This window comes from Plecotus auritus (genome assembly GCF_963455305.1).
Source record: "Plecotus auritus genome assembly, chromosome: 4".
NCBI classification, from domain to species: Eukaryota; Metazoa; Chordata; class Mammalia; order Chiroptera; family Vespertilionidae; genus Plecotus; species Plecotus auritus.
The window spans coordinates 186,520,513-186,547,183 of NC_137775.1; the positions used below are offsets into that span (position 1 = coordinate 186,520,513).

Here is a 26,671-nt window from a genome sequence, read left to right on the forward strand (position 1 = left end):
GTTGGCTGGCCTGCAGGTGATCCTGCCCTGAGGGGGCAGCCCCTTTGCACACGCCAAGACACCCAGCTGAGGCTGTCCTCAACAAGTTCACGTTCCTATTTTTAACCAAGTGGACTCGGACCTGTTCCTTCACTTCCCCACATAGCACATGCACTGCAATTCTGATCTTTATCTCTTTCTGTCAATACTCTCACCTTGCAACTCAGGAAGGTCATCTGAAGGCCTGAAGGTCTGGTTAACCGTAAAGGAAGGCTGACGTGAGAAATGATTTCCTTGTACTGGCTTCAGCAGCTTGTAGCAAGAGGAAGACCATATGACAGCAGAGTGCTGATGAACACAGGCTTCTGAAATAGACGTGGCTGGTTCGACTTGTGGCCTTTCATTTGGCCACGTGATCTTGGGCCAGTTACACTGCTAAGCCCAAGCTTTATCCTCTACAGAATGTGGTCATTCTACAGAGGTCATTCTTTCAACCAACATCAGATATACTCCTACCAAGTCCCAGGCACTATTCTTGAAAAGAGAGATATAACAGGGAACAAAGATTCCTGTCCTTACATAGAGCTACATTCCAGTGGAAGAAGATAGACAACACAAATGAACAAATAGATTATACTAGTATATTATGTTAGAAAGGAAAGGGGCTAGGCCAGGGGTGGGCAAACTTTTTGACTCGAGGGCCACAATGGGTTCTTAAACTGGACCGGAGGGCCGGAACAAAAGCATGGATGGAGTGTTTGTGTGAACTAATAGAAATTCAAAGTAAAGGAGCAGAGGGGAGAGCAAGAGAACCGGATAGAACAGCCGGATCCGGCCCGCGGGCCGTAGTTTGCCCACGGCTGGTAGGCAGTGTTGGCAGGGTTGCTGTTTTAGATGGACTGGCCAGAAGAGCCCGAGTGACTAGGTGATTGTGATGTAGCAGTAGGTGGACATGCAGAGGGGCAGCCTTCCAGACAGAGGGACACCCTGAGGCAGGAGCAGATCAAGTATGTTTGTGGAACAGTGCGTCTGCCTGGGAGGGTGGGGACATGTGGAGGGAAATGAGGTCAGAGAGTGAGAGAGCCAGGGAGTGGCATCTCTGACTCACATTTAAATGGGATCACTGGGCTGCTGGGTTGAGGACAGGCTTAGGAGGGTGAGGGAGGACACTGGGAAGCCAGTTAGGAAACCACTGCAGGGAGCCAGGTGAGAGATAAAGTATGGGATGTCCTTAATGTGGTGCCTGACAGGAACCAATTGTGTGACCTGAATCTTCAGAGGGAAGATCTGGCAGGGAAGACCTCAGCTTGGTTCTTTCCTGCAACTTTCTCAGCCATCCGTCTACTGCCGTCATCACTGTCTTCCTGCCACTCTGCTCCTAATCTTCTTCCCCTTTCCCTCTTTCTCTGCCTCCTGCTCAGTCTTCTGTCGGGCCTTCTTTACTCTTATGAATGGTCTGTTCTTCCAGGGCACAGTCCTGGGGGTTGGTCTTGAGTCTTGGGGAGAGAGCAGTGTACCTCTTGGCTTGTTGGTTCCACAGGGCACAGCAGAAGGATGAGGGAGGCAGGAACGGAAGGTGCCCAAGAGAGGGCTTTGCAAGAGGGTTGCACTGATGCCACAGCAGAATAGCCTTCCCAGAGTTCAGCCTGAAAAGGGAGCCCCTCTTGGTGTTTCGGGGGATTCCGGAAAGGTTGCTGAGGCTGGGAGTTCGAGGCTGACACGATCACTGGATAGACCAGGAGAGCAAAGATCAAAAGGCCATTTGCAGGAAATCAGGAAGTATAGGCAAACCATGCCAGTAACCCCACAACCTTCAGCACCAAAACAAATGATTCTCAGAAGGAACCTCATTGATACTAGCCGCCACCTGGTGTCACAATATGGGGTAAACTGTCACAGAGGGCAGGAGGGGTATTCCCAGAAGCCACTCTGACAACAGGACTACCAGCCATGACTTAACTGGACATAGAAGTGTCTGAAAAATCACATGAATGCATCTCATTAAAGCTTAACTCAATGTGTCCCCAGCTCAACTTTCCCATAGAGAGAGCCCTAAGATATCATGGCCATTCTAGTCCCCCTGACCAGGTGACAGAAGGGACGTCAGAGAAGAGAGAGACGGGGCCTTGACTGATTGTAATTTTAAATCTCTGTTGCTAATTTTACTAGAACCCATGATCCTGTGCACAATTGCTAGACCTCTCCCAGGCCCTGGGTGGTGTTACAGGTGAAGGCTCCTGAAGCGTAAGCCTCCCGTGGAAAATCTGCCTCTGCCTAGAACATAGGGACTAGAACAGCCTTGGGCAAACTACGGCCCGCGGGCCGGATCCGGCTGTTCTATCCGGTTCTCTTGCTCTCCCCTCCGCTCCTTTACTTTGAATTTATATTAGTTCACACAAACACTCCATCCATGCTTTTGTTCCGGCCCTCCGGTCCAGTTTAAGAACCCATTGTGGCCCTCGAGTCAAAAAGTTTGCCCACCCCTGGACTAGAACTTCACTGGCCAGAGAGCCGTCCCAGCTGAGGAAGGGGCTTCAGGCCAGTGTGCAGGGTTCCCTGGGGCCACTGTTGTGGCCATAACGTTTCATTCAGCTTGGAAGCTGCTCATAGCATTACTAGGTAATTAAATGCATACAAATTTGAATTAGTAGATAATGAGCCACTTCGTGTAGCCTTAACACTAAGACATGGAATCACTCCTTTTTAAGTAAATAGGCCCCAAGCTTGACCTCAGTACAAAAATGTATTGAGCACATACTGTATGTGGGCACTGCTAAGCTCACAAGTAAGCACCAACCCTACCGTTACAGGCCCTCAGGGGAAGAGACAAATAACCCAGTAATCAGCCAAGTCTGTAGTTACTGGGCCAGCGAGGAAAAATTCAGGTCCTGCTAAGGGTATAGGAGGAGGGGTCCTAAACTAGTGGAGGTGACAGGAAAGACGCAAGGATTCATTCTCCCAGCAGTTATTTATGGGACTATTCTTTGCCCACAGGCGCTGCTACTAAGCCAGTGGTCGGCAAACTGCGGCTCGCGAGCCACATGCGGCTCTTTGGCCCCTTGAGTGTGGCTCTTCCACAAAATACCACGGCCTGGACGAGTCTATTTTGAAGAAGTGGCGTTAGAAGGAGTTTAAGTTTAACAAATTTGGCTCTCAAAAGAAATGTCAATCGTTGTGCTGTTGATATTTGGCTCTGCTGACTAACGAGTTTGCCGACCACTGCACTAGGCTAACGATGAGCAGAAGCTGTCTCCTGGGGGAAGATGGGGTCACAGATTCCGACTGCATCCGTCTGTAAATGACAACCTGATGGTGGCCTCCGGGGAGGGCGGTGCAGGTGCCTACGAGGACAGGGCGTATGCAGGAGGGTTGGCAGGTAGGAAGGTGTCAGAAGGGGCCCAGGGCACTGAGGACCAGAGGCAGTGCCAACCAGTGAATGAGAAGGGGGAGGGCTAGGGGGAATCTTCTAGGCCAGTGGTCGGCAAACTCATTAGTCAACAGAGCCAAATATCAACAGTACAACGATTGAAATTTCTTTGGAGAGCCACATTTTTTAAACTTAAACTTCTTCTAACGCCACTTCTTCAAAATAGACTCGCCCAGGCCGTGGTATTTCGTGGAAGAGCCACACTCAAGGGGCCAAAGAGCCGCGTGCGGCTCACGAGCCGCGGTTTGCCGACCACTGTTCTAGGCAAAAGGAGCTGCAGGACAAAGGCCCAGGACAGGCAGAGCTGTAGCGGGAGAAAAATAAGAAGAGGCTGGGGCGGCTGGGGCAGCTCCCGGGGAGGTCGGGACTGGAATGATAGGAACAGGCTGGCGGACCTGAAACCAATGGGAGCCCCAGAAGGTTCTGAGGAGGGAAGAGAAATCGTGCAAATGGCATTTTACACAGATTGCTCCGGCTGCAGTGAGAATATTGGGTTACCCGGGCTGCTTTGCAGAGCTGCATCCGAGTGACTTCCCCTTTCTCACCCTCCTTTCCGGTAGCCACGGAGATCTGAGTAAATGCGTGCCCGATAGGCAGTTAAAAGCGCCCCAACAATGGAGGGCTGTGTGCTTGGAGGAGAGCACACTGCCCCAGTCAGGCGAGGCAGATCACATCTCCCTCCACCTCCTGTCGGCCAGGCGCACCCCGGGGCCACTCACCCTCCCTAGCACCCACTTTCCACCCAGTCTGTGAAACAGGGAGAGCGATGCATCCTCCACTGCATTGAATGAGCAAAAGAAAGAGTGTTGCAAATTACCCCGCAGAACACAGGACACACCAGCTGTTATTGGAAGTCACTGCCATGTAGTTAAGCCGGTCAGAGGAAGATTTCTAACCAAAAGTCATACCAGCGAAAACACTGGGCATAGAGCACAAGCTCGCCTATGAAAAATATGTAAGTATACGCAATATTATACATGAGGACACATTTTTTTATAGACAGCTGTCTAATAAAATTGTGCTCATACTGGGGTTGGAAAACAAGTCTATATAACTTATGCAATGAAGATATATACAATACAGTTTAAAATCTGTCTCAATAAGCTGTATCGCACATGAACTGCCTAGTCTCTGCCTTTTCCTGTACGCAGTTGCTCTCTGGAGAAACTGAACGCATTTGTTAGCCTGTCCATCCTCTGGACTGCACAGCACTAACTTCTCAAGGATGATTTTACTTATCTGTTTCTCCAGACGCAGGGGTCCTCAAACTACAGCCCGCGGGCCACATGCGGCCCGCCGAGGACATGTATCCGGCCCGCCGGGTGCCGCTGCCTGTCCTGCTTAGCAGCCGACGCGTCCCGGGCCCGCAGTGCGCATAGGAATTTGTTCATAGTTTTTTTTTAAAAAAACTACAGTCCGGCCCTCCAACGGTCTGAGGGACAGTGAACTGGCCCCCTGTTTAAAAAGTTTGAGGACCCCTGCTCCAGAGCCCACCCGAGAGCCTGGCACTCAGTAGCAGCTGCTCATTAAATACTTACAGAAAGGAAAAATAAAGAATGAATGAATGTATCTAACTTCTGAGTCTGACAACTGTATTTTATGAGCCAAAATCAAGACACACTGTCTGTTCTACAGAATACGAGTGTCCTAGAGAGACTCGGCATGAACTACTTGAAATCCAGACCGACCTGGAAAGTTCAGGATAGATAATCAGCATATACCTCAAAATAGCTGTGTCTGTTTTAAAGGAGCTACGACAAGTAGCTATAACGAGTTCCACTGTGACCTTGGGTGATGCTGGTTTTTCCAGCATAAAAACTGTTCCAAGTCCTTTGCTCATAGTAGAAAGAACAATCCAGAGGATTTTAAAGGATTTCTGTTCAATCACTGCCACAAGGACCCTGGATCAGCTTTTCTCTTATCTCACTCAGTATAATGAATGCGTTGCCCTGATCAGACATCTACTGGCACAAAAAGAGCAAGTGAAACAGCCATACATTTTGTTTGTTAAGCGCAGCTGAGCCCAGCTCAACAGAGTGTCAATTCAAAAGAGGGAAATAAAATATGCAGCCAAGTTGGGAGACGAGGAACAAAGAGTCCAGTATGACAATTAACAGGGGAGCTGAACACCCTTTCAGACCACCGTCAGGAGGAGGCTGGAGAAGAGGCGAGCCGGAGAAGGAAGCCGGAAAGGAGAGAAAAGACCAATCTTCACGAAGGCTCGAAGACGCTGGTTTAAAGGGTATTTTTTTTAAGTCAGGTTTATAGGAGTAGAACTTCCACAATAAAATGCGCCCTCTTGGTGGAGAGCTCTGCGCATTTTAAACATCACATCCAGCCGTGTAGCTACCATGACAAAGATACAGAACGGTGTCATCATCCCCCAAGAGCCCTCCGGCCCCTTGGTGATCAACTGCTTCCTCCCTGAGCTCCTGGCGACCACTGCTCTGCTTCCTGTTCCTCTAGTTTTGCCTGCTTTAAAGATATTTCATTTAATAACAAAACTTAAAATGGGGAGGAGGGAGGAACTGAGATTTTTTTCCTACCTCCCACTCACTCCCTACACCCTTGAATAGCATCACTTGGTGAACTTATATATATTAAGGACCTATTATTTGCCAAATCTTTTACGTATATCTTCTTTGATTTTTTTCAGCTTGTCCACGAAGGAGGCTTCCCCATTTCCCAGGTGGAGAAGACGTTCAAACAGGTGTCAGGCTGGTAAGAGGCAGAGCGCAGATCAAAATCCAAGTTGACAAAAAATGTCACCGTGGCTTACCCTGGGGTGTTAGATTATAGCTAGTTTGTGCTTTCTTTTTTTTTTTTAAATATATTTTATTGATTTTTTACAGAGAGGAAGGAAGAGGGATAGATAGTCAGAAACATCGATGAGAGAGAAACATTGACCAGCTGCCTCCTGCACACCTCCCACTGGGGATGTGCCCGCAACCAAGGTACATGCCCTTGACCGGAATCGAACCTGGGACCTTTCAGTCCGCAGGCTGATGCTCTATCCACTGAGCCAAACCGGTTTTGGCTGTGCTTTCTTCTTTATCCATTATTTGTACTAGCAAGGTTTTCAACAATGAATTTATAATACTTTTATGAAAATATGTAAGTAAATATATAAATACATACTACATACATACACACATATATACAACATCTATTTCCAAAGCTCTTTGCTGAGCAAAGGGGAGAAAAATAGAAGAAAAAAAAAGTTTAGAAGGGGATAAAGGAAAGGCTCCTCTCAGCCACTGGCACCCATTCAGAAATGAGAAACCAAATTTACCGAAAGAGCCAGAGCACAGCTTTGCTCTGTCTCCAGAGCGCATCAGAGTCTAACACCTCTACCTTCAAAAAGACGAGCCTGGAGGCCTATAGACACCCACGGAGATTGCTCCAGACCCTCCCCCTTTTCCCCTCCCCTTCCCCGGCAATCCTAACCCTCTTCCTGCCTCATCTCCATCCCCAAACACCAGGCAGGGGCAAGCTAACCATCACAGGCACGTGAGCACACGGCGGCCTCTCCCCATTCCTGAGAGGCAGCGATGTGAACAAGGCCAAGGCGAAGGGACACAGACACTTTTACTGGGAGGGAGGGGATCACATTTGCACGCGGCTATGCTGAGGGAATATTACTCATCACAGTGCTCAAGGGGACTCGTGAGGCCATCCTCTGGCCGTTAGGCAGAATCCATTCATTGCTTGTTCCAGAAAACATTTGAGGGGTGTTACAAAAATCCATACAATACATTTATAAATAGACTAGGTACTAGAACTGGGCACCCAAATGGAAAGACCATGAACCATGACCCCCTACTTCCCATGGTAATTTAAGAGGGATCACAGGCCTAAATGTAAACATGAAAACAAACCTTCTGGAATAAAAAGGAAGGGAATCTTCACAACTTATGGTAAGCAACAGCTTCGTAGGATAAAAGGAGCAATTGCCATTTCAAAATTGAATAACTGATTATACCAAAATGTAAATCTCTTGCTCATAAAAAGACAATGTTCATGAAATACAGAAGAAATCCACAAACTGATATACAATATTTGACAAACATATATCTGACAAAAAAAATTAGTATCTAGAATATGTAAAGAACTCCCCTACCTCAAGATTTAAAAAAAAAGAACACCTCAATGTGGATTTACTTGAACAGACATTTCACAGAGGAAGAGTTGTTTAAAGATGCTCGATATCATTATTCACCAGGGAGTCACAAATTAACGCAACCATGAGATACTGCTACCCACATGAGTGGCTAACATTTAAAACAGACTGACAGCATTGAATGTTTGGAGGACACAGAACCACCTACACTCTCATACGCGGTGGTTGATGATACAATCACTTTGGGAAAAGGTCTGACAGTTTCTAGTAAAACTAAACAGGCACGTACCCTCTGGCCCAGAAATTCCACTCCTAGGTATGTAGCCAAGAGCTCCGAGAGCATTACCACAAAGAGACTTACACAGAACATCCATGGCAGCTCCGATTGCTCAACAAACTGAGCTATATTCGTACAATAGAATACTCACTGGAAAAATAAAGAACAAATTCTGAAACACGTAAGAGTGTGGATACATCTTTAAAACATCGTGCTGAGTAACAGATTATATAAGAGTACATGTGTGACTCCATTTATATGAAGTTCTAAAATAGACAAAACTAATTATGGTGCGGGAAAAAAAAAAATCCGAACAGTAGTTGCCTCTGAAGTTGTGGGGAAGGAGTAAGAACCATGAAGGAACTTGCTGGGTTGATGGGAATATTCCGTATCTTGATAAGGATTTGTGTTACACAAGTGTATCCATTTGTCAATTGAATGGTACATGTGAGGTGTGTGCACTTCGTTGAATGTAAAATTTACCTCAAAAAAACAAACAAAAATATAACCAAATATTGAACTTTAATGATGTGCATACAAAATGTATAGGGGTAAAGTGTATAGATATTTCAACTTACTTTGAAATATATAAAAAATAATTGATATAACTGTCTAATAATGAAAGTAGAGGAAAAGGTTAACTATGGAATCCAGATGGTGGGTATATAATTTTAACTATAAAATTATTTCATCTTTTCTAGGTACTTAAAAATTTTTATAGTGAAACGTTGGAAAAAATGGTATCCAAAGACAGACAGACCCTTGAATATCTATAAGAAATATTCTATCACTTTTCTTATTGATCTACTTTAATGTATCTTGCTAAATCCATTCCTCTCTGAACATGTACCATATGCCTTGCACCATACAGAATGATAATAATAGCTCCCTTATGCCATATTTTAACTAAGATGCATAATTTTTTTCCCACATTTTAGCATTCTGAAATCAGAATGGGCTTTATAATCAATGGCATATCATAATTGGTGGGATTTTTTTCTCAATGGAACATAAAAGAATAGTGTTTCTTAAAATCAATGGCATGTTAGATTTAATAAAACACAGTATCTAGTGCTTCATGGTTCAAACTATTTTCACCTTATTTGGGCCTCACAATATCATATTTTGGTGAGATGGGTAGTTATTCCTATTCCAAATATAGAGATTGAGGTTCAGTAAGTTTAAATGTGCTCCTTCTCCAAAGTCCTCAGCTAGACTATGATGAAGTCATAACTTCAATCTGAGCTCTCTAAATTTGAAATATTCTGTTTTTTCCCAATGTCACATAAAATATTTAGAGAATGAAATCTCCTTGGAGACAGGGACTTGGTTTTATTCACTACTATAGCACCAGGGTATAGAACATTGCTTAGCACATAGCAAGTATTTAATAAATACTTACTGAAAGAATGAATATTACAGAAGAGAATAAAAGGTCAGAGGGAAAGGCCCATAGGATGTAGTGAGGTGGAAAGTTTATGACCATCTTGCCATCTCTTATCTGCTTTGATGCACTTCTCTTTAATTACTCAAATAGCACATACTCTAGATGTCATCCTCAGGCTAAACTAAATATATCTGCTCCTTAGTGACTGGAGAGGCAATCTAATATAATGCAAAGTGTACTCATATTTGCATGAGAAGACCTGGGTGTAAATCCCTTCTTATTTTAACCACCTATTAGCATAAAACTTTGGGAGAAATTACCTACCTCTCCTGAGTTTCAGTATTCTTATCTTCAAAATTGGAAATAAAACCTACCAGATTGCATCACTGTGAGGCTTAAATGAGACCAGATACATACATGTACCTTGCACATAGGAGTTCTATAACGTTAATTCCTTTCTCTTTCCTACACCATGCTCCACTTCAACTTGGTTTTGTTACTGGTGATTTCGGCTTTCGGTTCTTGAGTTTGGCAAAGAAAGAATTCAGAGCCAAGAACTCTAGCACGAGGGTTCCTTTTTCTCCTCATCCTTGCTAGCACTTGTCGTTCGTTGATTTGTTGATGATTGCCATTCTGACAGGTGTGAGATGGTACCGCATTGTCGTTTTGATTTGCATCTCTCGGATAATTAGTGACTTTGAGCATGTTTTCATATGCCTCTTGGCCTTCCTTCTGTCTTCTTTTGAAAAGATTCTATTTAGGTCCGTTGCCCATTTTTTTTTTTTTAACTTTAGTTAGTGTTTATTATTTTTAATTTTTTTTTTATTGTTTAAAGTGTTACATATAGTAGTACATATATCTCCTTTTTTTCCCCCATTGACCTTCCCCCAGTTGCCCATATTTTTTATTGGATCATTTATCTTCCTTTTATTAAGTTGTATAAGTTCCCTATAGATGTTGGAGATTAAACCTTTATCAGTGATAACATTTGCAAATATGTTCTCCCATACAGTGGGGTTTCTTGTTGTTTTGTTGATGGTTTCCTTAGCTGTACAAAAGCTTTTTATTTTGATGTAGTCCCATTTGTTTATTTTCTCTTTAGTTTCCATTGCCCTAGGAGCAGTATCTGTGAAGAAATTGCTTTGGCATATGTCTGAGATTTCTCTGCCTGTGGATTCCTCTAGTATTTTTATGGTTTCCCGTCTTATGTTTAAGTCCTGTATCCATTTTGAGTTTATTTTTGTGTATGGTGTAAGTTGGTGGTCTAGTTTCATTTTTTTGCATGTATCTGTTCAATTTTCCCAACACCATTTATTGAAGATGCAGACTGGTGCAGCCACTGTGGAGAACAGTATGGAATTTCCTCAAAAACTAAAAATGGAACTCCCATTTCACCCAGTAATCCCACTTCTAGGAATATATCCCAAGAAACTAGAAACACCAATCAGAAAGGATATATGCACCCCTATGTTCATAGCAGCACAATTCACCATAACTAAGATATGGAAACAGCCTATATGCCCATCAGCAGATGAGTGGATTAGAAAACCATAGTACATCTACACAATGGAATACTACGCTGCTATAAAAAAGAAGGAATTCTTACCATTTGCAGCAGCATGGATGGACCTGGAGAACATTATGTTAAGTGAAATAAGCCAGGCAATGAAAGAAAAATACCACATGATCTCACTCATTTATGGAAAATAAAGAACATTATAACCTGATGAACAAAAAGATAGACACAGAGGCAGTAAAGCTCCAAACAGACTGTCAAATTACAGCGGGAAGACTGGGGAGTGTTGGGGAGGGGGGGAAAGAGATCAACCAAAGGACTTGTATGCATGCATATAAGCACACCTATGGACACAAGACACTTACTGAGGGCTTGGAGTTAAGAGGGGGGTGGGATGAGGACATGTGACAGGGGGTAGGGGAGGCTGGGGGAAGGTCTATGGGGGGAAAAAAGGAGATATATGTACTACTATATGTAATACTTTAAACAATAAAATAAAATTTAAAAAAAAGAACTCTAGCGCAAGAGAAACTTCATTTAGCTTGCAAAGCAAAAGTTCACCCAAAGAGAAGATTCGAGAGAGCTGTTCAGAGAGCTGCCTTGGCCTTTTAGAAGGAAAGTCACAGAGGCAGAAGTGAGCCAGCTGGGCTGTGTGGACTCAGGAAACAAGTTACAGAGGCAAAGGAAGGCCCCTTGAAGACAGGTTTAGGAGGTTAGCCTGGGATGAGCTGCCCCTGCCCACGGCTCCCCTGGTTGCAAACCTGTAGGAACCTTTCGAGCTTAGGAGAAAGAAAGCAAAGGTGATGTGGGTGTGCTCTAGAGACAGAACATGCACTGGGTCCTTTGTCTTAAGAGTTTTTGTCCATTTTCTAAAGGCAGGGATTTTAGGGGAGGCCTCAAGGGAGGATCTCAATAGAATATTCATCAGCTTCCTAGGTGTGTTCTTTAATATGCTGATTCATAAAAATAAGGGGATAGAATCAGGGTTATAGTCTCTACTAATTGGTCAGCACTAGGCTACTGGGTAGCTGATCAGTGCATCTGATCCTGATGTCAGCCATGGTGTGGCTTCATCTGGTTTTTCTGCTTTTCTGAGCCTGGAGCTGAAGCACAAATGAGGCCTAGATGCTATCTCTATTTTGACCAAAACTCTGTCTCTGTGGTCAACAATCCCAAAGCTTTGTTCCTAAGATTATTTGACGCTGATCAGGACCTCGTTGTCCTGAGGGCTTAATGTTTAAAGGAGTGGTTTGTACAAGGGAGAAGGAGGCAGGTGAGTCAAGGAGCTGGCTGAGGCCAGAGTCTGAATGAGCTATTTGTCTCAGTTTCCCCATTCTACTTGTCAAGGAATTTTCCTGGCTTCTTACTATCCTGCCTCAGTTTCATTTTTGCAATTCTCATTTCCCACTCCCACAAGATTGTGGATTTCTAAAAGAACTCCATTTGGCCCAGCTGAGTGGCTCAGTTGATTGGAGCATTGTTCCGTACAACAAAAAGGTTGTAGGTTCAATTCCTGGTCAGGGCACTTACATAGGTTGTGGGTTTGATCCCTGGTGCAGGCACATACGGGAAGCAACCAATCAATGTTTCTCTCTCACATCCATATATTTCTCTCCCCCTACCCTTCCTCTCTCTAAAATCAATGAAAAAAAAAACAACACTATCCTTGGGCGAGTATTTTTAAAAAATAAAATAAAATAGCCCGACTAGTGTGGCTCATTGGTTAAGAGTTGACCTATGGACTTGTTCTTCAATAAATCTCCACCTTTGATATACAAAAAAAAAAAAAAAAAAAAAGAGTTGACCTATGAACCAGGAGGTCACAGTTCAATTCCCCATCAGGGCACATGCCCAGGTTGCGGCTTGACCCCCAGCAGGGGGCGTGCAGGAGGCAACTGATTGATGATTCTCTTTCATCACTGATGTTTCTATCTCTCTCTCCCTGTCCCGTCCTCTCTCTGAAATTAATAAAAACATATTTAAAAATAAACAAATAAAATAGAAGAACCCCATTTTCGTTTATATCCATCTCCATAGGGCCCAGGAGAGTGCCACATGCTAAATGCCCTTAAATATTCTCAGAGTTCCTTCATCCACTCACTTAATTCATAAATACTGATTGTCTCCCTGTTCTGTGCCAGGCCCCCTTCTAGTTGATGAGGATACAACAATGAACAGCATTAACAAAATCCCTGCCCCCCAGGGAGGCCTATGGACAAATAAATAATGTATGGTGATAAGTGCCACGGAGTAAAATAAAGCAGGGAATGGGGATAGGAAGTGGGGGGAGTGGCGTCAAGATGTGACATTTGAGCAGACTTCAAGGAAATGAGGGAAAAGCCACATGCAGCTATCTGGGTTAAATTTGAAGAGCAATATAAATATTTGTAGGAAAAATAAATGGAAAAAAGTAGACAGAACATTCCAGAATGTGGGAACATTTGACCAAAAAATCTGTAGCATGAGATAGAAAGCTTGCTTGGGCTCCATCTAACCTGAGTAACAGGCCCTAGAATATGAGGGAAAGAATCTGTATTTCATGTTGCAGACAATGTGAACAACTGAAGGCTTCTGCGCACGAGGTGACAAGATCAAAATAGCACTACAGGAAGCTTGGTCTCATAGAGCAACCCAGGCAGGAAGCATTAAAGGGAAGGAGGGCAGTTCTATCCCCAGCAGCTTGAGTCTGACATCACAGTGGGTCTTCTCAAGGAACATGCTCAGCGAACAGTTGGAGTTAAGAGATGGGTGAGGGCTTGAGATCTGGGGGGTGTAGCCTGTCTAAACCCCGACAGCTGATTGTAATCATCTTCCAGGAATCGCAGACGCTGTGAGCAATAAACAGATCTTGTTAGAATTTTACTTCTGGCCTGCAAACTGGTAGAGCATTCCTCTTTGGAATTTTCCAAGCTTAGGCCAAGACTAGACAATCAAAGTCAGCAGTAAGGAGAATTATATGCAAGACCTGACAGGGAGACACGCCAACAAATTAAGTAGGAGAGGAACCCAGAAAGGTGGGTCACGGCGTGCCTTGAGAAGCTCAGACTCTCAGGAGATCTGGGAGAACGTGTATTCCGCCAGATGGTCGGGCCGCATGGGCGGGCTTTTGTTTAAATGTGTGAGATGATTTAGACACTCTTCAGAAGCAGCATGCCCACGGTTCATCCTGCCGGAGAAAATGTACAGCCCTTCACATTTGACTGTTCGACGTAACACTGATTGGAAAGAAGAAGGGTCATCTCTTTGCCATTTGGAATGATTTTTCATGCACCCAGCAGCAAATGGGAAGTGGGTCTGTGAACACGGAGAATGAGGTTTGTAAACCACAGTGAGAAAAGTTGCAGGAAGCAGGCGCAGCTTTAGGTGAGCTGCTTGAGTTCTGCTGATGTGCTTAGAGCTGTGTCACCATGGATATCAACCACTGAGAGAAAAGAATGAGAAATGTTATTGAAATAAAAATGGTTCTCACTGACAAAAGCAAAGGGCTGCCATTTTGCCTGGAGTCCTGACCAGGTGGGTTGTGTGCCTATAATTAGCGACTGGCTCCTGGGAAGGAAAGAGATTGGAAGGATACAAAAAGAGAGGGCCTCCTTTCCTGGAAATGTATGATTTTAGCCCAGGAATCTTTAAGCATGTTGCTTACATAACCCACAAAAGAATTTTTTAAACCTCTGTAATTCCTCACATATGTTATGTTGTCATCTGAAAGTTTTCATCATAGGATAAGATGATGACGGATGATAATTGGGATAAATATTTCATGACACTATTGGATAAAATAGGTTTTAATTTTCTAATGACTAAAACACACAAATCTTAAAGAAAGCATGGAAAAGTTTTATAACCCAGTTTTATCCAGTGTTTTGCAAAAAGACTGTTTTTCTTACATTTCAGTTCACTTTAAGAGAACCAGCATCACTCACTTAGAATACTCAGCTATTCCAAATCCACAAAGGCCAATTATTCCACTTCTGATGCCAAACTTCACCAGGAACAGAAATATGTATAAGATTGGCAAGGAGGGAAGTCCCATGCGTGTAAGGGAACTTGATTAATAACAAATACAGGTGTCTTCAAAAAGCCAATATTTCTTTCTTGTTTTTTATTTCCATACACATGTATAAAAACTAGTGACCCGGTGCACGAATTCGTGTACATTGAAAGGAAATTAATTAGAAGGTAGCTGGCGGGGCGGGATTGGACGAGATGGGCCGGACACGCCCTGAAGCCAACCTCCTGTGTGGTCAATCCCTAGCCGACCGCACCTGGGGTGGCACTGTGGCTCGAAAGGCATCTGCTATGTGAGTGGGGTCCCTTTGGCAGGTGGGGTCCCTTGGCCTGGCCTGCGGGGATGGGGCTGAAATCCGCTCTCCGACATCCCCTGAGGGATCTCAGAGTGCGAGAGGGCACTCTGCAAAGTTGCTGTCGTACAGGGTGTGGAACCCAAACGCAAGTATGTAGTAAACCAGATTCGGGGCTGACAGTGCCCTAGCAACAACATATCCCATGGTTGAAGGTGGAATTGCGTGGCCCTGCAAGGAATCGGGCTCCCTCCACTCTGATTTCGGGGTGCATCACCCGAGAACTGCCGCTGCCAAGTCACTGCAGCTCAGCAGTTCCTGTGTTGAGCATCTGCCCCCTGGTGGTCAGTGCATGTCATAGCTACCGGTTAGGCAGACATTAGCATATATATATAATTAGAGGCCCGGTGCACAAAATGTGTGCACTTGGGGTGGGAGGGGGTCCCTCAGCCCGGCCTGCACCCTCTTGCAGTCCAGGAGCCCTCAGGGGATGTCTGACTGATGGCTTAGGCCCGCTTCCCGCAGGGAGTGGGCCTAAGCCATCAATTGCACATCCTTAACCCTGCTGCGGAGGCGGGAGAGGCTCCCACCACTGCTGCTGCACTCACCAGCCATGAGCCCGACTTCTGGCTGAGTGGTGCTCCCCCTGTGGAAGTGCACTGACCACCAGGGGGCAGCTCCTGTGTTGATAGCAACCTGTCGTTCCGCTGTTCAGTCAATTTGCATATTAGCCTTTTATTATATAGGATAATAATGTTTTCCTACACATCCAAAATAGCACTGTCACACCTAACAAAAGTATCTGGTCCATATTAAAAGTTCCCACATATCCCCAAAATTCCCATTATAGCTGGTTTATCCAACCCAGGATCCAACCCTGGGCCACACATTATATTTGATTGTTATAGCCCTTGAGTCTCTTTTAATCTAGAACATGCATTCTTAGAAGGGTGATATTGTCTCCAAGGAAGTGAAAATTGGTTCTTGGGGAATGAAAAAAATTTAACTCTTTTTATACACAAAGCACAGATATCCATATAGTACATAAACATATACACACAGTTAGATTTATTATAATAAATTTAACCAAAATTAACCTCACAGGCCGATGTGATCATAAATTTCTAACTAGGCAGTTCATGGTGGATAGCCATGCCCAGGCCTATAACTTGCTGAGAAAAAGGTTTATCTTTTACTTCAGCAAGCCCTGTCCATTGTTCTTGTGCATCTAGATTAACACACCTTTAAAATGCCTCTTTTTCAGACCCCTGGGTCTGAAACCACCCTCACATGAGCACATAATCTTGTTAACTATCCTATAACCCAATCCTCACCTTGCTCTCTCCCACCATCATGTAATCTTCCTTATGTTCCCTCCTTAATTTCAAATGCATAAAACTGTCGTTCTCCAGAGCATTTGAGATCTTGCTTCCTGGCAATGTCATCAGTTTGGCTCAGATAAATGCTTACAAAAATTCTCTACAAGTTTGGATGTTTCTTATGTCGATAATAGTATAACTCTGATATTAAATTTTCATGGTGGGAAAACAATTAGGAAAAAATGTCTAAAAATGCTCCTGGGGTTGGGGGAATGGGCAATATTAGTTTTTTAAAATGGTTGAAAAACACTGATATAGAGCAACCTCTCTTTCTTGACCAAACCAGTATTTCAGTGTATGCCCTTGTTTGGTCCAAGGGGAGGTTTTCATGGCCTAAGCCAATAATACCCTTTTGTACAATGGGCTGAGTGAGGTTGTTGACTTAGAAAAGTGCGGCTTAAATACCTCCTTCAAGAAAGTACTGGCTGCCCAGCTGGGAGGAATGTGGCAGCTGAGATTCCTTAGGGTCTTCCTTAGCTTTCCAGCAAAGGGTACATTCCTTTCAGGACAACCCCAGCCAATGACTGAGCAAGACTGGCGGACACAGCCCAGCTATTTCCACCAGCACAAGAACTCTAAGGGGCCAGCCATCTGGGCTCTGGAGCTCCCCTACTGGTCTCGCAGAGACCTTGCGGGTTAAAACCCACTTTGCAGGATCCTGCGAGGGTTACATGGCAGTAGCACCTAAAGTGCACAGGGCCAGAACATAGTAAGTGCTGAATAAAGACAGCTATTACTTCAAGGATGTCTTCTAGCTTCCAGAGGAGTAACAGCATGCTGAGATCTTAGATCTGCTGAATCTTTGGAGGATCACACAAGCCAAAGACTGCTTGAGGCAGGGTTAGAACTCATAGAACCACCAGTTTATGCTCCTAAAACCAGAGTTCTCCATGTCCTTGAGGGGCAAGAGTAGGAGGGAACAAACAAATTGGTTAACTTTGAATTGATGAAGGCCATCACTAGCTGCAGGCAAAGGCAGCAGTCGATACAAAACTGTGCTTCATGATGCTATTGCAATTCAAAACTTCCCAGGGGCAGATGCCTCCTTCATGCCTCAGAGAGTTGGAATCGACCTGGGAATCATGAAGACAAATAATATTGGGAAGGATGGAAAAAATTCACTCCTGTCCTATCTTAACTTGATTCTCTCCACATCTCTGCTCTCTTACACCAATATATAACTGATGGGCCACAAACACACTTCCTGGTCAGAATGCACTAGGTCCTGAATGAGTCAAGATTCTGTGGTTGCAAGAAACAGAAATCCATGTCAAACCAGCTTAACCAAGCAAACAAAGGAACAAGTAAGTAAACAAACATGAAGGAAAGAAGGATGGAAGAAAGGAGGTTATTGTTTATTTTGTTCATGCAATGGGGAGTCCAGGAAGAGTAGACCCCAGGGGTTTGCAGGGACTTAGCCATGCGGTCAGATCTATCTATCTATCTATCTATCTATCTATCTATCTATCATCTATCTATCCATCCATCCATCCATCCATCCATCCATCCATCCATCCATCTATGTATCTATCTATGTATCTATCTATGTATCTATCTATCCATCTATCTATCTATCTATCTATGTACTTACCTACCTCTAGCCCCATCTTTCTGCTCTGCTACATTCTCTCCTACTGCAGATGGGCTTGTTCCATGCTTGCTATGGAGAGGAAGTGGAGCATGGTTCAGATGATTCTTGGTTCTACCATCTCAGTCCAGTGACATCAGCTCTCTTCTCTGAAAGCCTGATACAAAGTCCCAGAGAAAGACTCCAGTTAGTTCAGCTTGATGCACGAACACATTTCTAGCTTAACACTGTGGCCAAGTTGATGGAGACTAAAGTTGGCCACGTCTAGACCTCAAGCTCACCCCTGTAGACTGAAGACTGGCTTGGCAGCCCTTAAGACCACAAGGAAAAGGAGGGGATCATTTCTCCCCAATGAAATAAGGTGCTGTGCCAGAAGAAGATGGGAAAGGAGATGCTGAACAGACACCACTGACAGGCATTCATTACAGATCCTTTATGTCTCAAGGTTTTGTTTTGTTCTCCAACAAATGAAAACAGAGGAGACATTACAGTTGCAAAGGAAAAACTGTGTTGACAGAAGGAAGAAAAAATATGCAGAAGAAAGGAGCTGAGTGAATAAGGCCATCATTAAAGCTCTCCTGTGCGTCATGTTTGTGATTTCAGATGTTTACTCGCTGGGAGTATGACATTCCTATCTGCTACCAGCCTGGAATCCTAGACTCAAACCTTCAGGGGGAAAGAGCAGTGCCTACCTTACAGGCCTTCTATGAGAATTAGATGAGCTAACACAAGTAAAACAACTAATACAAAGCCTGATGCACAGAAAGCTTATTTTTTTTATAAGTAAAATATAAATTGGGTATATTCATGTAGCACCCATATCCCCACAACACACTGAGGGCTCTTGGCTACAAAAACCTTCAACTCTTTGCTGAGGGTTCTTTTTCTAAACAAGGGAAACCCTTTCAGAGTTAATGCCCCCCCAAATCAACTCTCAACTGACAGGAGTTAGTGAATAAATACTCCAGCTGCCTGGTCCCCCAGTGGAATAATTCTGAGCTCCCCGCATGACTGCATTCCAACTGATGTATTTGAGAACATGCACTTTTGGGGCTTCCTTGCCTTCCCTGTCTTATTACTCTCACTCCCCCGCTGGCCTTTCCGGGAATCAGCTCCTAAACTGACTACGTGCCCTTCAATCCTAGTCTCAGGCTCTGCCTCTGGGGCACTTAAACTAGGACAGGAATTTTACTAACAAATCTGTGAAAGAAAATGCACCAGAATGTTCACCGCCATTGTCCTAAGACTGGTGAGATGGTAAATGATTGCACTTTTTATGATCTATATTTAAAATATTTTCACATAGATGTGAATAGGAACTCATTGGATAGCAACTAATTGATTACTGAAAGTCTCAAATCTTAAACCTAATTTCTAGTCTCTGCAGCACCTGACCACCTTTTTCTTCTACCTGACTTCTAACTCAAGGTTCCTAACCAACAAGCCTTACTTTTGCACCCGCCAAACCCATTCCTAGCTCCATGCCTCTACTCCTGTTTACCCAGCACTTCCTATTAATCTTACCTCTTCCACAAGGCCTCCCTGATTCACTCCAGCCTGTGATGCCCTTGTATGTCCATTTCTTCTGTATATCATTTAAGTGACATGATCAGTTCTTCCTGAATTACATCATTTTAAAGAGATACATATAAAAATACTACTTTGGTATGGGTCTCTCAACTTCCTAGAATATTTATACTTTCAACACAAAAATGGTATTAGACCAATTCAAGATAAAATACCTCCCACCCCAAATTATTGACGACATCTGAGCTGCGTCTGCTGTTTGTCTTTAACAAAAGGTCTTTTGAGCAGGACAGTGCGATGGCAGAAGAAAAAGGGAGAACCAGAAGCTGGCTCTGATGCACTCGTTCCAACAGCCATAAATGATCTTTTCATGAGGACACGGCCCATAGGGAGAGAAGGAAAGACAAAAAGCATTCTTGACTTAGGAATGGACTAGCGGCTCCCCCTCTGTCTGATTCAGTTACTCAGAATGGCTTTCTTGAGGCTGTGCCTCTTGTGAGTTATGAGTCTCTGCCCCCACCCAGGGCTTCATCCTAAAGACAAGACGCAGCTGCCAGGGCCTCCAGGGATTTCCCAGCCGTCGGCTACGGTGAGATAAACACCACCCCGCTGGAAAACCGGCCGGCCTCTTCTCCACATGGGCTGTGCTCCTCCTGGCTGGGAGAAAGGGTCCCAGGCCTGACACGCACTGCTTCTCCTGAGACTGTGGCACGATTCTAGACATTCAGTCTTCCTGTGTTCCAGCTTCCCGGCGTGCAGTTGACAGTTCCCTTCTGAAGTGATTACAGGTGTTGGTATATCACATGCACACTCCACCTTCAGGAAATACTTTCCCGAAGGAGGGCACTGGCTTACCACCAGAGCAGAGATTGTACTTCCAAGGAGAGAGGGGCTCTGTGGCCCCGATGCCACAGACGAGTTGGGACTACAACAGGCTTGTGAGCTGCCCTGTCTGTCGTAAAAGGGCTGCGGTTTATCCATAACGATTGGTTGAACGGCTTGCGATGGTGCAATCTCAGCTTTATCTGCCCCAGAGGAAGCCGGAGCCGGAGAGAACAGGTCTGTGAACCTCATGCGTACGATGAAGTGGTGGGAAGGCAGCAAATGGGACACAACCTCTACTTTATTAGAGACTGAGGCTGAAAGTAGACCTGGCGCCTCACCCTCCTACCCTGGTTCCCACCTATAAATAATAGGCCATGCTTCAAATCCCCGCAGAGGCATGGGTGATCCCACAGCAGAGGGGAAGGAAGAATGTGAGAAGTGACCGAGTTCTTGCTGATGTGTTGACAGGCATCCCTCTCTCCACATTCTTTCTCCCTCTCCCATTTCATCCTAGGTATTAGCTAGCAAATAGGATAAATGAAGACCCCACTTTCTGTTGGCTGTACCTTGTATTCAGAAATCTTTACTAGTCTGAAATCACCAGATGCTAAACATCGCATTTCTTTCTGACCTCAGAATAAATGAATGAATACATGAATGCCTTGTGACTCGTGTTGTGGTGTTGGAGCCAATTAGTATTTTTTTAAAAGGTACAGCCAGCCCTTAGAAGAGATACACGCTGCCTAGCATCACGTACCTGCGATTGTTCCTGCAAAAACAGCAATGAGAATCCGTCCAGATTGACAGGACCACGTGCGTTTGGTTCTAGGGATGCCTCTTGCTAATAAAACGAACACCTAAGTAAATAAATAAACAAATGCCATATATGAGGAAGGGTCTGCAATGTGCCATGAGGTGAGAAAGTTAGGAAACAGTATGTCCACTGGGCCCCATGCTTTCCCACGCACGCTCTCACTTGAGCCTCATGGCAGCCTCCTGAAGTGGGTGCTCTTGTTGTGTCTGTTGCAGCCGTGGGCAAACTACGGCCCGCGGGCCAGATCCGGCCCGTTCAGCTGTTCTATCCGGCCCGCGGAGCCGAAAGAGCAGAGGGTTCTCTTGCTCTCCCCTCCGCTCCTTTACTTTGAATTTATATTAGTTCACACAAACACTCCATCCATGCTTTTGTTCCGGCCCTCCGGTCCAGTTTAAGAACCCATTGTGGCCCTCGAGTCAAAAAGTTTGCCCACCCCTGGTTTAGAGGGAAGGACATGGAGCCGTAGGAAAGTTAAGTAACTTGCCCACGATCACACAGCTTGAAAACGAAGACTTAAAACCAAGTCTGTCCGAATCCAGAGCCTGGTATTTTATTGCCGCTCTGGTTTTTGCTCCCGCTCTGGCTTCGTGGCTCATCTCTTCCTTCTCTTTGCTCTCCGTGTCTTTACCAGAGTCTCTGTCTCTCTTCTCTCTCCCCCATCACCTGCCTCCTACCACATGTGTTTATCTAGGCGTAGCTTTCTCCACATTCTTCAAGGGTCCGTGGTTTAGAAAAGTTTCCTTGCCAGACGGATTTGCCAGCCCAAGATCCAAAGGCCAAGCAGGTGTCTGATATCCCGGCCACCCGGCCGCTGCCTGAGGACACTGTGCAGCCACTGACCACGTCACAGACTCACAGGCTCCACCGGAGCTGGGGCTGTCCGTGCACGTGGGCACTTGGATTTGAAAACAGCCATTATTAATTTTAGGAGCAGTGTTAAGAAACAGCTGCCCCGTAGATTCTGTTAGCGGGTTTGTATAAACATGTGCTATCAGTGTAAATAATTTACATCAGAGGTTTGCTTGGGCTCTTCTGTAGAAACACTCTTTCTGCTCCAGAAATTGTGAAGGTCAGATCCTCCCTCCTCCCTTCGGTTCCACGCATAGATCCATCCAACTCCCACTGGCTAGCATTTTGAGCAAGGACTCTGCACAAAACACATGCTAAGTGGTTTAGACACAGTATCTTATTTAACCAAAGCTTTGAGGGCGAAACAAGGGCCACCTGTCACTTACTGGGACGTGGCAGAGCCAGCTCTCCAGTACAGGTGGGCCTCACGTCAGGACGTAAGCTCTCAACCCTTCTGCTCCTGGTGGCAAGCGCCTGGCCATTCCTGCCAAAGACTAAGATGAAACAGCTCAGCCAGGTACTCAGGACCCAGCAGCCAGTAACAAAAACAGGCAGGATGCAAACCTGATAGGACACTCTCAGGTCCAACAGTACATTTCTTAAGAAGAGCAACCCTTTCATGTGTGTGCGATGTTTTTTAAAAGAGCCTGGAGGAAAGTGGGAACCAGACTGCATACTCTGATGGGCAGCCTTCCAGATACCACAATTACTCTGTGAAAAAGCAGAGCTGAGACCGAGGGGCGGGGGCGGGGGGTGGGGCAGTCCAAGAAGTCAGTGGCCGAGTGGGTTTAAAGTGTGTTATGTGCATCTAGAGATAAAGGCGTCAGAGGGGCCAAGCCAAGATTAATGGCCCACGTGGCAGTCACCCCGGCCCTAGAGGAGCAGCTGCTACCATGGGAATGGCACGGATACTGAGAAGTCAAGAATCAGCCGCTAAGAAGACCAGAGGGCCCTCCAACGCTGAGACCTTCCCTGGGCTTATTTAGTTTTCCTATAAATCACTTATTTAATAAACTGTCGTTCTTAGGATAGTACAACCTGTAATAATTTGTGATTAGAGAGTTGAGAGAGAAAACACGAAGTTTGTATACAAAATTAAAAAAATCTCCCAAATTGTTTTCTTTAGATATCTGACATCGTGTGGGAGACCAATGTCAAGATTCCCTCTTTTTTTTTTTTTTTTAAATCCTCACCCAAGAATATTTTTCCCATTGATTTTTTTAGAGAGAATGGAGGGAAGACAGAGGGGTGGGGGGGGGGGGAAGAGAGAGAGAGAGAGAGAGAGAGAGAGAGAGAGAGAGAGAGAGAGAAACATCAAAGTGAGAGAGACACATCGATTGGTTGCCTCCCATTCACACCCTGATGGGGGCCAGGGGTAAAGCCTACAACCAAGATACATGTCCTGACCAGGAATGGAACCCTCCACTGTTGGGTCAGTGGGCCAAATGCTCTAACCACTGAGCAAACCAGCCAGGGTGCCAAGACTCACTCTTGAAGGGTTGTCCTAGCTCCAGCTGTTTTTAAATGACTCTGAACCCCAGTCAAATCAGCAATGGTGTGGTTTCCCCCACTGAAATGCTACTCTGCATTTTGTCTTTAAGACGTGTTCAATAGTTTTGGAAGAATGCAGAGCTAGGGAGTTCAGTGGCTTGGTGGGAAAGTCACAAGAACTTGACCCTCTTCAATATCTGTTTATCAAATATGTTTTTCCAACATGAGGACATTTCTTGTGCTAACTCAGTTTCTGCCTGTAATCATACCTCTTAGTTGGGGTGCTTCATGGAATGGGAAAAAGCTATAAGGCTTTCTCAGAAAAAAAGAGTTGTACTACATTTGTCCTTTAAGGGTTATTTGATTGCATTTATCTTTCTCTTAAAAAAAAATCTTGCTAGAACTTGCAATGTTCTAAAAGAAATTGGTACGGCGCAGTCAGGCAATGGCAAGCAGGAAAGGGAAAAGCAGCAAGTGATGATTTTGAAAAGTATTAGCATACATTCCAGAGCATTCCAAACATATAAAGAATAAACTTAGCAGGGAAAGGCATTCCATGAGATCCAAGTGCAAGAAACAAACACTTTATGTTACCATCCCACATAGAAAAAGAGCAGAAATTGGAGGCCCAGATGAAGTGTTCGCAGAAGATACGTGAGAGAGAAGGGCAGACACACACCAAAAGATACTTCTCAGAAGAATATGCCTTGCAATTTGAGCATTTTTTAGCTCGCAATGGAATTTTAAAGCCATCCAGAAACAACAGATGTTTGAACCCAAATGATCCAACTTCTGATGCCAAAATTAGGACTCTGAAGAGGAACGTCAGAGCGCAACATATGAAGAACAACTTCAGTGACTCTTCTCCAGGCTGAGTTGAAAGAGATTTATTCTGTGGCTGGCTGACCTATCTTTTTATCTGTGCCCATTTATATTCTCAGCGATAAAAAGTTCTGTCAAATGGAAATATTAATAACGAAAATGCAGGTCTCTGTTCTGGGTCTGACTTCAATCGCCTTCCTCTCCCCTTTGAGCTCTCTGTCTCTCAGCTGAATTATGATACCAGGAGGAAGACCCTTCTGAGCATGATTGATGCCCAGACTCTCACATGTGAAAACCAGCAACAGGTCACAGTTGAACCTACACGGCACAGCATTATCTAGCTTATTTAAACGCTGTAATCAGCAAGCCAGATATTTCAAGCAAGCAAACAAAAACCAGCCAACACCAACTCCCACGACAATAAGTAAGCAGACTTAACTTTGCCAGCTCCTTTTTTTCCAGATAAATGGCAAACTTGGCTTCACTTGGCTTAAAGGATACATCAAGGTTGTTGCTTCATTCTAAAACAAGGTGTGTTTTTTTTTATTGGTTTGTCAGATTAACTACCCATCCCTCAGGTTAGACAAGTGAATGCAACTTAGACATGGAAGCACGTTATTCAGTTTTCGAAGAGACTTCTCGTACATCACATTTATCAAACAAACTTCTCAGCAAGGCAGCAAGGGTTATTGGATGTTAGCACTAAAATGTTTCTTATTTCAGCACAGAGACACTGTAAAATAGTGCCTGCGAGGAGAGTGGCAGTATGGTCATGGTTTTAAAAGGAAGCCAATAACTCCAACTGTAACTGAACTTTAAAAATAGCACAGCGGCTATGATTATAATTTAGCTCTGCAGCACGTAAGCGTGGTATGAACAGGAAATGGGAGTGCATCTTCTGAGCCTGATAAGATTCTCTAATGTAAGACATATGCTCTGTGTCTTAGCTGAAGAGCGAGGCCCAGCCAGAGAGAGGAAAAGCATATATGTTTATCTCTAACCCAAAGATCCAACTTACCAACCTTGGAAGATTTTTTGAATTGCTGTTGAATTAAGCGATGAAGTCGAGAAATGCATAGCATAGATTCAAATGTGGAGGGAAATACCTTTATGGGGAAACTGAAAATGTGAAATGCCTTCAAGAGGAAGATGAATTAAGTGAGCTCTGCATCCCAAGCCTGCGTTATCTCAGGACAGCCTCCCCTGGCCACAGCTGCGCCTGAGGGACATCCGTGCTAATCAGGAGGACATTCCTGACAAAAGAATAGCCATTGTCTATAAAAGGCCAAAGTTGAAAAAACAAACAAACTAAACAAACAATAAAAAAGGCCAAAGTTGAATTTATTGTGAATCATATGTTTTGAGAACATTCTACAATATCAATCATTATTCATAATTCTACTTATGATAAATAGAAATGTGTCGAAATGCCCCCGAGATTACCCTTATATTTAACCAGTTAACTGCCACGATATTTTGAATTTAATTAAAAAAGGTCCGCCACTTGTCTATAGACACTTATGGCCTACAAACCGTTAAGGAAGGAATGGATGGTTTATTCATTTCCAGATTAGTGCTTAGAGACAGTATGATAGAGCAACATGGCCCAGCAATGGGTACAGGACAGTAACACATGCCCTAATCTCATAGTCCACATTCGGGACAATGAAGTTTGAAGCAGGCATATACCAAGTGCTATTGGTGATATAAGTGAGCTAATACAACTAAAAATTCCTTGGTAAGATTTAAAGAGCACTATAAAGTAGTGGTACATTTTTATACTTAGTAGGTGCCAAGAACTCAGAGACATTAATTAACTTGCCTAATGTCACATAGCTAGTGAGTGGTTAAGCTAGAATTTGAGCCCAGTCAATCTGACTCTAGATGCTATTGACCTTTATGCCGTGAATTGTATTATTATTCACCTGAAATGTAACATACCTCTACTGCTCGATGATATAATGTGATCATCTGATGACCTACGTGCTATCAACCTAGCACTGAGAGAAAAACTAATTCTAATAGCAGCCAAATTTTAAGGGGAAAAACATTCTGCCACCTTCATCTATGTTCAACCTTATCTTATTAATTTTTTAAATTAAAGTTTTATTTTTAAATTAAAATTTTGTGTCTTAGAATTTTCATATGTTTAATATGAGTACAAGATTGAACATGGGGTGCATGGCAAGCATCCTTCAGCTGAAATATCTAACTTGTGAAATTATTATACAGAAACCAATAGCTTTTATATTCACGAGGAAAAGATGCTTAGCAAATATAATGGAAGAAAATCTATTGACAATAAGCAATAATATGTATAAAAATACTCCATCCTCATTTATAATAAACGTTATAAAAAACATGCTGAG

General features: G+C 44.2%; 1 protein-coding gene and 1 long non-coding RNA gene across 9 annotated transcripts in view; one reads left to right on the plus strand and one right to left on the minus strand.

Moving 5' to 3' along the window:
* Window positions 1-26,671, minus strand: part of HERPUD2 (HERPUD family member 2) — a 98,492-nt gene that overhangs the window by 49,392 nt on the left and 22,429 nt on the right. For 3 of the 8 annotated variants that reach the window (XM_080665709.1, XM_080665712.1, XM_080665714.1), the window contains exon 3: window positions 21,084-21,183. The exons of 1 other annotated variant lie outside the window; for it this stretch is intronic. Coding sequence is in view for 2 of the 7 variants with exons in the window: in XM_080665708.1 (XP_080521834.1) it covers window positions 17,982-17,993 (12 nt within the window). In the remaining 5 variants the exon portion in view is untranslated. Of the gene's footprint in view, window positions 1-17,977; window positions 18,132-21,083; window positions 21,184-26,671 lie in introns of all 8 variants that reach the window. 4 more of the 8 variants (XM_080665708.1, XM_080665707.1, XM_080665713.1 and 1 more) reach the window with 2 other exon arrangements.
* The window catches only part of LOC308247129, a 35,888-nt gene continuing 14,723 nt past the window's right edge, over window positions 5,507-26,671 (plus strand). The window contains exons 1-2 of the long non-coding RNA XR_013960458.1: window positions 5,507-5,648; window positions 6,063-6,127. This is a non-coding gene — a long non-coding RNA (uncharacterized lncRNA). The remainder of the gene's footprint in view (window positions 5,649-6,062; window positions 6,128-26,671) is intronic.